Source organism: Neodiprion lecontei, chromosome 2, assembly GCF_021901455.1.
Source record: "Neodiprion lecontei isolate iyNeoLeco1 chromosome 2, iyNeoLeco1.1, whole genome shotgun sequence".
Classification (NCBI taxonomy): Eukaryota; Metazoa; Arthropoda; class Insecta; order Hymenoptera; family Diprionidae; genus Neodiprion; species Neodiprion lecontei.
Window position 1 is genome coordinate 24,878,282 of NC_060261.1, and position 15,038 is coordinate 24,893,319.

The window sequence follows — 15,038 nt, forward strand, 5'->3', positions numbered from 1 at the left end:
CGCTTCCAAGTTTGTGAATAGCTCTGACTCTGTCCTAGGGAATTTTCAGTACTGTCAGTCAATTTACGAACACGGCCAAAAGTGTAACGAACGTCTAGTGACATTTGTAAAACGAACAGCGCCACGTTCGACGTCACGTCCGCTAAAACGAACGCGCAAGTGTACACTCCCCACCAAAGTGTAGAAAGTGTAGCTAGCACGAGCAAGCCTTATGCTCCCCACGAAAGTGTAGAAAGTGTAGCTAGCACGAACAAACCTATGGATTCGAATCCCGATTATGCATTTTAGTTGTTTTTCGATTTTCTCGAAAACCGCGTGGGAGCAAATAATGAAAGTATAATGAAATTAAGAGCAATTTGCGAGCATTTTTTTGGCGAAAAATTTTCCAAGAAATTCGAAGGTCGCAGGCCAACTTCACATAGATTGAATTTGGGGATTTGGCTGACCGCTAGTGGTGATTTGACGTTTAGAAAACATGACAATAAGTTCTATGTACTTTCGTAGTAGGACCACTAGTAGGACAGCCGCGAATGACTTTAATCTTGGTATTTTCTCTATGGCATCCGTCTTTTTCCCCCCACCACATTACATGACACTACTCACGCATAATGGCGGAGGGCAGGGCGGAGGGTAATGATAAGGAAGATTCGTCACAAGGATTTTCGAGTTTTCGCTCCCAGCGCAAAATGTCATCTTCATCCGAAGATGAGAATATTCCTATTCCCAAGCGCCCCGGGCCTGACCTTGGAATTGGAGGCCAACCGCTGCAATCTGAAAAGGAGAAGACCGGCGCTAGTCATTCTACAGGTTAGGTTCGATGCTTTGTTGTAATCAAATGCGCGTTATTTGCAGATGACAGATCGAGTTCAAGGCGACTATTAAACAAAAACGAAAGCTAATCATAAATTGGTTATCTAATTATAACGAATTGTTTCACTTCGTATTGTCCTCAAACATTGTCAAGAATGTTATATTAACTTAATTATCAAATAACATCCATTATGATAACTTTTTAAAGCTATAAATTTTATGTGCGAACGAGTTTTCGTAGGTTGTTTTTATCGTGAGTGTTTATACTATTATCTTGAATTTACCAATCTTGTTATATTTCAATGAAATGTTTATACCAAAGGACCCGATTCAACCATCTGATGCAGACTACGTCATCTTCTGTGTTGAAATTTTTTATTGTCACCGGAATGACTCAGATGGTGATAAACGACCCAGACTCGTGGAATCAAATTAATTACATCGATCATATTTCATGACATATTCAATCCTATGAATTGTCAAGAAGGCGAATTTTTTAAAACGCTTCCACCAATCCTGTCTGACTTACCTAGTCAAGCTAATGTCAGATCTTCTTAGATCATTGTTATAAAATGGTTTCGATTTCAGTGAGAAGTATTCAGCAACTTACACTAACCCAAAGTAAATCAATAGAATTCAGAATCAAAACTGTAATGTATAGTTCTTCAATTTTCCATTCATATGATTTCTCAAAAGAATGCACAATCCTGTATTATCAATCCTATTTTCTCTTTGCAGCATCAGATTTGCCCCGCAAGAAAGAAAATCCATTCAGTTTTAAGTACTTTTTAAAAAGTGACTTACACACAAATCATCAACACACAGGAGCTAGACCAAAAGTCTACCTACCGTCTTCAGCTAAAGCCGAAGCAGTTTGTTCGAATAACGAAGCAGGAGTATATCCAAGAAATCCAGTCGAATTACCAGACTTTGTACAAGATCATTTAGTTATTGAACAATGCTATTTGAACCACGATGCAAACGTTCAACCAAGCTTGGAAATCGACAATCTTCCAGACTTTGCGTTGAACAGCATGGAACAGAGATCCAAGAAGCAGTGGAACGACCCAAAAAAACGTCAGCTTGAAAATCTGGGTGATTTATCCCTTGATCTTACAATCAGTTTAGAAAAGGGGGAACGGGGAGACAGAGAAGAACGAGGACAACCCGAACTACCCGTTCCCAACGCCGCAAGACCCAGAGCATTGAACTTGCCCAATCTTGAGAGACGTAATGTCGACCCAACCACTTGGTCTGGACCTGTTGGTTAGTTGTTCATTGTTATTACTCTGTGAGAATAATTTGCTTTTATTTTTTGGTGTATGCAAATTACCTCAGCAAGATTTCTCGTTGAGAAATAAAGAATAAGTAATTAAGGTATGCGTGACAAAATATAATCTGGAAGTCAAACAAAATTTTAAAGACTTTCAGCTTAAAATATTTAAAAAGACTGTTGATCATGAATCTGATCTTCCAAAGGGATAAATAAGTTTTGAATCTGGTCAAGTCATTAAGTCTTCTACCTTTCTTCCTATTAAGAAAAAATTTAATATTCACTGATGATGCAATTGATTACGTATTCGGATGGAGTCCTGACACAAGGTTTACCGACTGCTAAATGAAGCAAAAATAAGATCTAGTATCCACATTCATATCATGATAGATAAGCTCTATACATAAAACGATTAGGAGAAAACTCGTGAAGTTAGCAGTTTTAAAATGTACTGATGATGTTACAATAGTTAGTCGATTTAATATGCGCCAACAACACTACGAAATTAGCGTAAGTCACGTGAGTACAAATGGGATAGATGCTGTTGAAGCTTCATTAGTCGTGGAAAAGAGAGACGGGAAACACCAAATATCGAGGTGTAAAGCCCCAAGTCCGATCATAATGTCCGATCATAAAGTAAATCCATGAATTGACAATACAGAAGTACTGTCAAAGTTATGAATTTGCCATTTTCACCAGATAATGTTGACAATTTAAGGTTCACAATTATTTTCACAATTATCTAACTTATGTTTTTATCAAATACGCCATTTTGTTTCAAAAATATTTTCTCCAAACTTGTCTACAATATTTTTTACTTTGTCGTGTCAGAGTCCTGAATGCATAATTAAAACATCTTATGTAAACTGTGCTTGAAGCCACTTTGGAAGTTTGAACTGAGTTGTCCAAAGAGGAAATAAAGTAACTGATAGTAACTACGAATTTAATATTGCTTATATTTACTTACAGTGTTTCTACATCAAGATAGTTTCTAAATATTTTGTAAATTTTGATGAAATTTGTGTGAAATGTTGAATCTACTGAAGGCATCAAAAGCAGTGCCACAACTCCAGGTTTTTTTCTTTTATTATAAGTAAACAATCTCTTGAAACCCTTTACATATATGTAAACAGATCCTTCCTTAGATAAAACAGGTTGTAAAATGACGTGACACTTTTTTTCCAGCCACATACTTTATACAAGTCTCATTGTTCTCAGGATTCCCATTCGACCTGCAATTACCCTTGGTCGAAGCTAATGTTGGCAATACCAACGGGGCCTTACGAAATAGTTCTCAAACTAGTGAAACGGAAGTCGCAAAGTCTTTGCCTGACTTCTTGAGCGATGGTCCAATCCATAACAGAACTAGTTTACCAGTTGAAAATTGCCACAGTCCAGGTTCCCCCGAACAGATTAATCAGAGGGTAAGGATTTGAATTCAATTAGACTTACAATCAATTTTTTTTTTAAATAGTAGTACCATTTGTGCTGTTTGCTAGTGACGTATCTGTGCAAGAAATTTGCTATCATTTTATGATGCATAAATCTAGCTGCATGTGAAACTCAACAACTCAATCAAATTTCGTTTATAAAAGGAAAGTTTGCATGGTTTTGTTTCAGCTTATTTTGGAAAATGAACGACTGAGGAGAGAACAGGAAATCATGCAGAGGCAATTAGGCGAGCAATCCAGAAGGTAGTTTAAGTTGATTCAGTTTTTATAAATTGTTTTTTACCTGATACAAAGCATCTTAAAACCCTAGAACACATGTATCTTTTTTTCTACCTTCTAACTCATGACTCATGAGTGGGGTCGACAACAACCCCACACATTTCTTTTTCTTAAAATCGTTCTGAAAGCAATAATGGGGTTCGTAAGTATATAAATATTTTCGTTTTTTTTTGTAACGAAACGAATGGTGAAGATTAAATTTAATTTCATTAAAGTATAGTTGGTTGAAAATTTGATTAACTACCTTAAAGTGTTAAAAAAACGGCGAAAACATGGTTTTTCGAAATTTTTTTTTTTTAATGAACCTATGTCCAAATTTTAATCGAGATTTTGAAGAGTATTTTGAATTTGGAAAATCTGATTTTAGATCCAAATTCAGCGACCTCGAAAACCATAATACTGAGATACAGAAAATCGATCGAATTTTTTTACTGACACAAAAGCGGCACGGAAATCTCATTTTTGCTACACTGCTAAGGGCTTAAGTAGCTTGAAGTCTGCAGTATCTATATGTAAATATTGTTTCAGAATACAGTCGTTGGAATCAGAATTAATCTCGAGGGGGTCTATTGATCACGAAGAAATGGCAGTTCTTGAGAAAACGATTGAACAGGTGGAAGATAATCTCAAAAGAAGTACTGTGAGTAACACAATACAATGATGATCAAATACAATAATTACTGGAATTTCGACAATAGAGATTTGAATACTCACATAGAAATTTAGGCAACAAAAACGAACTTTGCAACATCCATCAAATGAAGTCACACAGATAGTCAGAATTGCGGCTGTGCGTAGCTTTTTCAGACCCACGTTTTATTTGTTTGCCTTTTGGCTGCACAATTAATGAGTTTCATTGTTTTGTATTATCTAATATGAGTTGTATGATAACAGTTCCTTCTTTTGGCTCTTTCATCCTCGATTCCTAAACTAACGATTGACAACTGCTATCACTTTTGCTAAGTGATTAAAAATAAACTTGTTCTTGACTATCGTTTCATGATCTGTTACTACTTTTGCTCTCTTAGCTGCACCTTGCCTAAAACTTTATTACACTAGGATGCTCACTTGATCGGAAGAAGAGAAAATCAGGGAATAGGCATGATAATTTGAGTTCCTGAAATGTACTTGGGTTGATTTTTTTTTTTAACAAAATCTAAGAATCTCTCTAAGAAACAGGAGTATTCTACCTTACAGAGTGGTTGCCTTACATACTCTTTAATCCTGTAATACGATGTTTTTGTTTGGATAATGTAAGATTTTCTAACATTGAATTATCCAAATTTCCTGTAGTCAAATAATTCTTCAAACCTTCTTAAAAAGTAAGATGTTTTTAATTCCAGAGAAGAGCAGTCAATGCAGAAAGTGCTGTCACATCTTTGAAACAGGACATAAAAGTACTGAGGGTAGGTTTATTTATTTATAGGGTGAATCCTTTTAGAATGAAACTTGTTTGGTTTTTCTCTGTATCTCAGGACTACGAAACCTGCTGAAATAATAATTATTTAATATAGTACCCACATGCATCTTAAGCTATGTGTACAGGGTACGTCAGTACAATCTCTGAAAATAAGAGGTGCTTAGTGGGTCTATGGGCACTACCTTGCACCCAATTAGACGAACCACGTTGAAGTGACATTAATATTGATATTACCGTGGATAAGGAATATGTCCATGTATCAGTAGATACCGTAAGCTATCACTTTTTTATTGACCAACATATCTCTCAATTTAGACAGTTTTCTCTGGAATCTTGAACACCAGTGTTTAAATACGTTTTGTTGTCATTGCAAGTAGTTTGATTGTCATGTGTCATTGAAATTTCACTCTGATATCAGTATAGTCTGGTTGATTGGCTATGAGTGACGCCTGTCGAGCAACTAAGCTCCTTCTGTTCTCAGGGTTGTTACTGACATCACATGTACACATTATTTTGATTCGGTGCAGACTCGTCTAAATTCTTGGTCGGGAGTGTTGGGCATAAAGAATTTGTTTACTTGAATTATGAAATCAGATAAATTACACTATGTAAGGGTTTAAAATTTTGGGTATTCGTAGATGCGAATATTTTGAAAGATGTTACGTAGAAAGAAAAGTAAGTGTTTAATTATGTCAAGTTCAGAATCTTGAAAGTTTTTTTTACGCACTACTTACACATTAGAAATGAGAATACTAGGTATTTAAAAGAGTTGAAAAAAGTGTCCATACTAATTATTTAAAAAACTGCGAATGTGCTTTAATGAGTTTGTGTACACTTTCGTTTATAACTCATGAATGATTTTTTTATCTGTACAGTTTACATGTAACTGTGTTTAATTAGTTTCTGCTTTGATTTAGGCAGAAATGCGGACATTGAGGTTGGAAAATGAAGAACTTCGGTTAAGGATGGAAACTGGATGTGGTGGTAGTGATGTTTCTAATCGAGGTATGAGGAGAATAGCTGACGACCTAAAGACTGCGGCATCTACGGCTGAATTCTCGTTAAGGTATTTGAAATAATTGTACAAGTACAATGAATTTGGGATTCTACATTTCGGTTTATTGAAATTTTTGTCAGGGATAAGACAGGAAAAGCCTATTAATTTTTCTACCCCGACATTGAAAGTTTAAAAGTAAATATATTGATCACTTATCTACTTTTGTAAAATTTCTATAAAGTTTGGTATGAGACGAAAATAGGTAACATCCACCTGAGGAGTTTTACTAATTGTTAATCTAGTAAAATTTCATGCCAGAAGATCTGAAGAGCCCATAATTTCCGATGTAATCAGTTCTCAAAGGCTGTCATATTTTTAATAACTTGGTAACGCCTAAAAATTCTCTGCCAGTGCTATTTTTGATCGATTTCACACCTTGAAAGCCTGAATTGCGCGTTTAAAAGAGTATGATAATAAGTACTACGTTATTACGCTTATGGAAATTTCAATATAACAGTTTAAACGAGTTTATGTAATGCGCATGATTCAGCGAAAATGTGTAAAATTAACAGTCTGAAACAGTTTGCAGTAAGGGGGTCAAGAAATACAAAGAAATTTGACACAAAACTATAATCTCAGAATTTCAAATGCGTAATACTATGAATTAAGAAAAACAGAATGAAAATTTTTAAAACATCTATTTAAATATCGAATTATTAACATTTTTATGTATAACATGCAACAACTATTATAGATATAAAAAGAAATTGTATTTGCAAGTGGTCGTTTGATTAGTTAGTGATTCGTTTGGTGCTGAGTCAGTTGTTAAAGATCACATGAATAACAAGATTTTCTTCTTAGAAAGTTACTCCAGAGTTAAAACCTTTCTAAGACAAGCCAATTGTACTCTGATCAAACCAGCAAGTCTGAGGTGATGCCCAAATTTCATGAAAATTGGACTCATAAAGTTTCCGTCCGCTCGTTCTTTCATATCTACACAGCCAAATTGAATATAAAAATAATGACTTGAAATTTAACTTCCTGTTGGTTAAAAGAAAATATTAATCCCTGTCACTACCTGGAACATTTGAAAATTAAGTTCCAACATTAATAAATATTAGATTCAAAATCCTGCACAAACATCCAATTCATATGGAAAAAAGTGCTTTACATCAAATTTCATGGCTATTTGGAGATTGTGGTACAATTTTTTCGAAATTTACACTTAGACATAGTGTTTTATTTCGTTTATTACTATTACAATCATCATTCTGTTCTCGTTTTCACAAGTGTCACCCCAAAATCATTATATGTGCGTTTAATTACAGGCAGCTAATATCGGGTGTGGATAATTTGAGACTACTTGCCTCAACGATTGAGAATATGGATAGGATACACGATTCATCAAGTGATATTTTTCCTGACATTGAAGACGACAATGCTATAGGTCCTGCATTGTAAAGACACCTCTCTTCTCATGATGTTATTTTAAATATTATTTTTTTGGCAACTGATAGTCACCCATGTCTCGTGAATAAATCAGATTCTGTTCTTTTTTATACCCGAATCCTGATCAATTATTGTTATATATCTTCTCGATAGATGTATATTGTTCCTCTGTAAAATATGACATAATCATATTCTACGCGATCTATAGCAACAAATCGAAGTGAGATAGACAAAGAGCATTACTAGAAACACTTACTTTTCTTGCCAGATGCCCTTGATCAAAGGAGTAATATGTAAGTCTTAGTCGCTGATACTAATGATATGTTGAGATTTGAATGAGATGTAAATACCTGTAATAAAGAACAAGGATCGTAGAATTAAATATACTCTCAAAACGGTCTCAAATCTTGAGCTTTTTAAAAATTATTTTTCTCTCTATCTAATAATATTACAAAAAAATGTCTTTACCGTGTGAAAATATGGTTTTATTTTCTTGTAAAAGATATCATTATATTAATACCGAATGTTTATAAAAATTTCAAATCGACCTGAGTCTAATCATTAATCTCTCCAATTTGGTTCGAGATTTTTAATATAATTATTTTGACTCTCGAAAGCACTGTTTTATTTATTTATTTTTTTCAAATTCTTTTAATCCATTTGGATTATCTGTTACGGGATAAAAGGGAGGTATTGACAAGTGGCTATCAATACCACCCAAGATGTTGTTGCAGGTACCTTTGGGTCTGATCTCATCGCTGCTCTCGAGTCAAGGAATGGAGGAAGTAGTAAGAATTGATATAAGGAAGGTTTACGATTGAATGTATAAATGCTTTATTGGAATAGTGACGAATTTAAATGTATAATTGAACGAAGTGGTTTGTTTGAAATTTGGAATCTGAGTGTGTTTGATGGAGGATGGAATAGAAATGTTGGAGTACAAGTGATTTGGGACAAAAAGTACCGTTACGTGAAAGGTGTGAGTATCCAGAATAGTGGGGAATAGAATTAGCACAGTAAGAGTGATAAGGTGTGATGTGAAGCTGAATAGAAATAGGACAGGATAGAGACTATAACATTACTATAAGGAATGTGGAACAGCTAGTAGATAGGGGCAATAGGCGGTTGATGAAGATGGGGAAGATGTGTAGCAAAACACCGGACGTAATATAGCTACAATTTTTTAAAATGACTACTTACCTCAACATAAATTGATTGACACAATTTAAGACAATTTGAGAATGCGAAATAGTTCTGAAAACTCATGTGTCAGAAATCAAAAGTTTTGAGCCTCGAGCCAGAGCGAACCAGCCTTCCATTCTTATTTTATTTCAACTTTTTTTGACAGTCATAAAAAAAATTAGGAGGAAAAGTCAGTTCATTATGACTAGTTACTCAAACATTTTCATATGTAACAGTAGACTTTTTACAAAGTTTTCCGCTCTATCCAAAATAATTCAGTATTTTCAATTCTTGGAAATTAACATATTGTTCGACACAATTTAAGAATTTGAAAACATTCTTAAAAATCCAGTGTTACACATACGAATGTTCAAGCAACAACCCATATTGGACTTACTCTACCTTCCACAGAAATTTTTTTTTTCAATTAGGAGAAATTATACTTAGCCCCTCATTTACCCCGATTAGAGTGATTCTTTCAGAAATCGTTTGTGAATCGTTAGTAGGCGTTTGATAGCATATTTCCGATGTTTGATAATCAATAGTTTATTTATAATAATTAAAACATACATGCCTAGGGAATTTAAATGACGATGGCCCCTCATTAACCGTATTTTTGATTAAATGCGACGTTATGAATATGCAATCGTTTTTCGGTCGTTTGTAGGTACTCGATATCATGTTCTCAACGTTTGGAATCCAGCCGTTTATTTGTAAAAAAATAAACAATTTTGTTACGATAATATTTCTAGCGAGTCTTATCAATTATAGAGAATTTCCCCTGAATTGAATTTAGTGAACTTCTATTTTTCATAAATTTTTATTTTTTTAATGCACAATCGTTCGTAGGTGTTTGATAGTGCATCTACGAATCACCTGCAATCAATTAGGCTTGAAAAAAATGGAAATACTTGACAAATATATGTATACGCTTATTAACGACATAAAATGATATTCAATTACAAAATCCTACCATCATTCAAATACCCTAGACGAATTTGTTTCCATTTTCATAAGTGAACGTTTGACCATCAAACATTGGAGATGCACTATCAAACACCGTCGAACGATTACGCATTAAAAAAATAAAAATTTATGAAAAATAGAAGTTCACTAAAATCAGCTATGGGGAAATTCCCCATAATCGATAAGGCTACCCAGAAATATTATTGTAAGAAAATTGTTTATTTTTTCACAAATAAACGGCTGGATTCCAAATGTTGAGAATATGATATCGATCACCTACAAACGATTGCATATTGATAACATTGCGTTTAATCAAAAATACGGTTAATGAGGGGGCCATCGTCATTTAAATTCCCTAGGCATATTTGTTTTAATTATTATAAATAAACTATTGATTATCAAACATCGGGAATACGCTATCAAACGCCTACTAACGATTCACAAATGATTTCTGAAAGAATTATTCCAATCGGGATAGATGAGAGGCTAAATATATGGAGCTACTAATCATATGATCTTATAGCACTGGGATTACAATGCCAATTATTCATGTACTCGATCTCTTCAACAATCTGGATCAAGTCTTGCCAAATTAGCAATTATAAGTCTATGCAATAATCGACAGAAATTTTTTTCCGTACAGGCCCACCCAAACCCACTTACACGCCGAGTACTGGTCACAAAAAATTTTCCATGGGTCATCGTCTTTAAATTTTTCTGTCGAAGCTGGGATGTACACATACGGAAATTGATTCTGTGACACTTAATTTTTCTCCGTAGCCGATCACGTTGGCAATCAAGAACTAGAATATAAGCTCTACTTTTTTTTATTTACAAGTTTACTTTTGTCCAAAACAACTCCAAGCAAGTGCATAATTTACTGGAAAAAGTTGTCATATCAACCCTGTGCGTTTGTAATGAAAAATAAGTGCGAAATGTAATATACAGGGACAATTCGAATATGCGCACAATAGAATATTCAACACAAGCCCATGTATGAATAATAGCTCAGAACAAAAGTCAAACAATGAAAACTAGACCAAATTCTCTGAATACTGGCAGGTAAGTAGCTTACAGTTTGTGTATCGTCAGTTTAAAATAGCCTAGTATATAACAATTTACCACTCACAATTAGGGTTAATATTGCATAAGCTGATAAACGTGCTTTATGTAGATTGAACTCCAAATTGTGCTACTGCTAGATGCACAACGTTTAAATAAATGTTGAATGAATACTCTCTTCAACTATCAAAATTGTATTTGATCATTAATTAAAACCATGTAACATTATGCAGTGCATTGTTATCATTAAAGTATAGTTACAGGTTAGTTTCACTTCTTCAAGCACAGTTGATTCTAGCTTTCAGACCAGTTCCGAGCAGCTTCAGAGTACCCTGTGGTAGACTTTTTACGACTCGCAATAGTTACAAAAAAATGCTCTGCTTGTCAGTCCAAGTCATAATTGAACCACCTTTATATCAGTTATGTAGGTTTTTGACTGTCTGCCTTCACAAATAATTCCCAATACCAGCAAAATATTTCAAAACGCAGCTTCATTTTTGATTTTGATATTGCATACCAAGAAAATAAAGTTGGGAATTTTGTAGAAGCATTAAAAATTGTGCAATAGCTGGCTGGCTTAAGATAATAATGTAGTAAGTCTTTACCGACTGAGTAAAACGTTACTCTTTTTTTTAATATTATCAAAGCCTACATGTAGTACTGATGTGAAAATATCGCAGTCAGCGCAATTTTACATGCAATGCAGAGCAAAAATATTTTAAAAAAAACTGTTTGGTTTCATAAGAAAGGAGGCCCAGGAAATGTATTCCTATAATAAGTGATAATTCAATAACAAGAATACATTTTTCGGCATTACTGTTGAGAAGGCTTTGATAATATTCCAAACAAATAACAGACTGCAGCATCCTTTCAAGGGAGCAATCTAATACTATGTGACCTCTGGTTAAGTTGATCATAATTACTACCATGGACACTACACAAGGAGACCGAACTTAAATGCGACCATTGACAAAACTCGTCACAGTAATCACACATTAAGTTCATTTTTTGTACCACTATCGTTGCTAGTTTTCCTTTGGCACCAAAGTGTCATTGATTGCAAGGATTCCGAAGATCGATCAATCTATGATTTTGCAATGTAATTGGTATAAAGTTTTCAATTTAAATTACCGCCTTATACCGCCTCCACTGTTTTTGGTGCACACGGTACACCAGTACTATCTTATTTTAGGGATGTATTTGTTTACATGAAGTTCAGTCTCTTTGTGTAATCTCCATGATTATTACAAAGAATTCTCTGTAGTCATATATTCACGTGGCTTATTAAAATATAACATAATAAAAATTTATAAACAACAGTATGAAATATTCATTTCTTGTTTCATGTATGCATAAAGCCATCTTTGCAGATTTAAGTATTTTTTGATGTACAAAAGGAAAAATTTCATTTGCTTGCCGTCAAAGATCCGTTCTTCGACCGGCTTTTTTTTTTGAGAGAATCATTCAATGCAAAGTCGGACTGCATCATACTCAAGCTAATAGGTGCAACCGATTGATGATAACAATTTGCCTCAATAGTTATCAATATTGTTGGATAGCATTAAAATTGGAATTTATATACATCAGATAGTTACTCTCGAAGCCGAGCAAGTCGTTGGGTCAGCTCATCTTGCTCTTGGCTCACTGCTGTCGAAGTACCAATGGAACCCAACTGTCCGGAAGGTAGTTCCATGTTCAATTCAAGACTGAAAAGTGAAATGTTAAATTGTTAACCATTTTGGAACATTTAGAAGTTCGACGAATCTATTATATATTATTGATCAAAATTGAATTTGGCATCAATCCAGCACTTAAAACAAGACCCTGTAATTGTGCAAAAAATTCATATCAATTTGAATTAGCGATAGAAGTATTTTACAGTTACAATTTTTGGTAAAGTGTCGAGCAAAAAATTTCGGAAATACCTGTCATAAGGTGAGAAGTAGTAAGGAATATTAATTTGTGAAAAATACAATTATTTGAATTGATCTAACATAATGTCCATTTTTTGTTCAGTACTGAGCAAACCATTAGTCTTATTTATCAATAAATCTTTTCAAGCTTATCAATTTCTGATAGACTTCAAAGGACCTATGCTGAGTATGCTGACTTGAAGACCTCCCAGGCATACAATAACAAACTTAAGTATAAATATTGAAATTTATTGAAAATATTGGCGCTAAAAATAATCTAAAAACTGCCAGAATTGATATTGCTCACATCGTTAGAAATCAGGATTTATCTTGCTTACAAACTAATTTACTGAATTCATGAGACTGAACATACATAATTAGACCCTTTAAAGTATATTTTTCAGAACTGAACTTTAGAATGTCATCCCAACAGATGCAAAAACACGTTCTTGACTATCAACCAATATTTCAATGGCAATGAAGGTGTAAAATTATTGAGGATTCACGATGTGAATATGATATTACGAGAACTTTTTGTAGCACATCTGACACCAATTCTGAAATTTTTAAAAGAATCATATAACTGCACTCAAAACTAAGGAATCAGAGAAATCACTTCTACCGACTGATCGAATAAACAGAGAAGTTTAGTGTAAGTTTCAATCTTTAAACATTGCGGCTTAATGTTTGTCAGATATCCTTATTTCACTTAAGGCCCTAATCGGTAGTATATTGTTTACCCCGCTTCGTCGGCAACTTGCTGCATCAAAGAGTCGACGTCATTTTGTGGTACATTGGTAGTTGTTGTCTGTGACATGGCATTCTCCATGTAGGAGCTCTGAACATCCAGATCTTCAAACTGGCTCTCAAATTTGTCCATTAGGCCTGAAATTTTCTCAAGATTCATCGACTTCATAGCGGCATCCATCGCCTTAACTACACCAGCCATTGATTGTGTAACTTTTCTTGTTGTCAGGGCAGTTTGTACTCTGCTTGCGACTGCGTCAACTCGAGCACTCATTCTAAGATAATTCAAGGCTTGATTTTTTTGTCTAATGGCATTTTCAGCATGGATTCGGGCTCCTTCCATGTTACCTTTCTGAATAGCCTTTTTGACCTTGGCCTTCTCCATCTTTTCTTCTTTTTCGCATTTTTTAGAATTTCTTTCCAAATCCTTCACTGCGAACTTGAGATTAAATAAATTCTCTGATCACTTTCTTAAGGAAAATCTGAAGTTAGATTGTACTAATCAAGTAACAACACTCTATGCAATGACAAATAGTGGTACTGATAGTATCAATTCTTTCTGTGACTTATAACAGCATAATAATTATAACGTTCAGTAATTAAACCAGCAAATACCATAATCAATAGGGTAACAACTGAACAAAAAGGATACTTTCCATCTGAGAGACGGACATAGCTGATTGTTCGGCCCCCGTTGTGATTGATTCACAAATAACCTCCAAAGAATAATGGTATGTATGATGGAATGTTGACCCTTGTAGCTGCTGTAAATTGCCAGCTGATTATGCACAACAAAATAGAAATGAAGGACTGCTAGTTGAGATTAGAAAGTTTCGCCAGAACTTAATGGAGACTTTATTACCCTATGCGTATTATTTACTCTGCTGACAACCTCTAATAATTGACCAAATGTCAGTGGGAGAAAAATGACGTCACCACAACGAACTTCGCAAAGAAATTACTCATTGCTAGTTTATCCTTGTGCTATTTATGAACTATGTATTAATGCCATAGACGCACAAGGATAGTGGGAAAGGTAGCTCTGTGCTGGGATTTCGTAACTCTCTAGCGACGATTATCGCTATCGTTAACGTCTCCTATCGACAGTTGTCGCTAGTGGTGATTCTGTACGACGCGACGTAGTTAACGATATTTGTCGCTTGGTCGAATCGTTAGGTTACGATAATTGTCGGTCGGCTAGCGATGGATTTGAAAGTCTCGCTAATGCGTAACGATAATCAGTGACATAGTGGACGATAGTTTGGTGCAGCAACGTGTCAATGTGTTGCGCGTGAATTGTTCTCTAGCCTCCAAAATAGTCTTCAGATTTAAAAAGGATTGAAAACTTTATGAAGTAAGTGAATATGAAGATCCACTTTAACAAGAAATTACTTTTTTCAGAACAATAATATAATCGTTTTAACGTTCTCTAAAAATCGGTGTTCACTATCTAAGTGATTGTATAAAATTCAAAACATACTTTTAAGGT

The 15,038-nt window shown here is 34.4% G+C and overlaps 2 protein-coding genes across 6 annotated transcripts; one reads left to right on the forward strand and one right to left on the reverse strand.

Annotated features, from left to right (window-relative positions):
• Nucleotides 1-180: 180 nt before the first annotated feature.
• Nucleotides 181-8,088, forward strand: LOC107219793. Of its 3 annotated transcripts, none has more exons than XM_015658128.2 (8): nucleotides 187-807; nucleotides 1,549-2,076; nucleotides 3,302-3,507; nucleotides 3,704-3,777; nucleotides 4,342-4,453; nucleotides 5,157-5,219; nucleotides 6,151-6,299; nucleotides 7,559-8,088. In XM_015658128.2, exons 1-8 carry the CDS (start codon nucleotides 609-611, stop codon nucleotides 7,689-7,691), a joined length of 1,464 nt encoding a protein of 487 aa, XP_015513614.2. In that variant the 5' UTR covers nucleotides 187-608; the 3' UTR covers nucleotides 7,692-8,088. The 3 variants fall into 3 exon arrangements, with proteins under 3 accessions (XP_046586317.1, XP_015513614.2, XP_046586316.1); XM_046730360.1 differs by lacking the exon at nucleotides 187-807 and adding an exon at nucleotides 877-1,063; XM_046730361.1 differs by lacking the exon at nucleotides 7,559-8,088 and having other exon boundaries at nucleotides 181-807; nucleotides 6,155-6,295.
• A 4,055-nt stretch (nucleotides 8,089-12,143) lies between these two features.
• LOC107219794 (charged multivesicular body protein 1b) lies at nucleotides 12,144-14,555 on the reverse strand. 3 transcript variants are annotated; one of them, XM_015658131.2, is made up of 4 exons: nucleotides 14,412-14,555; nucleotides 14,202-14,313; nucleotides 13,543-14,008; nucleotides 12,144-12,595 (listed from the first exon to the last, which is right to left on the reverse strand). In XM_015658131.2, exons 2-4 carry the CDS (start codon nucleotides 14,221-14,223, stop codon nucleotides 12,481-12,483), a joined length of 603 nt encoding a protein of 200 aa, XP_015513617.1. In that variant the 5' UTR covers nucleotides 14,224-14,313; nucleotides 14,412-14,555; the 3' UTR covers nucleotides 12,144-12,480. The 3 variants fall into 3 exon arrangements, with proteins under 3 accessions (XP_015513617.1, XP_015513618.1, XP_015513616.1); XM_015658132.2 differs by having other exon boundaries at nucleotides 14,202-14,327; nucleotides 14,412-14,549; XM_015658130.2 differs by having other exon boundaries at nucleotides 14,202-14,524.
• Nucleotides 14,556-15,038: the final 483 nt, after the last annotated feature.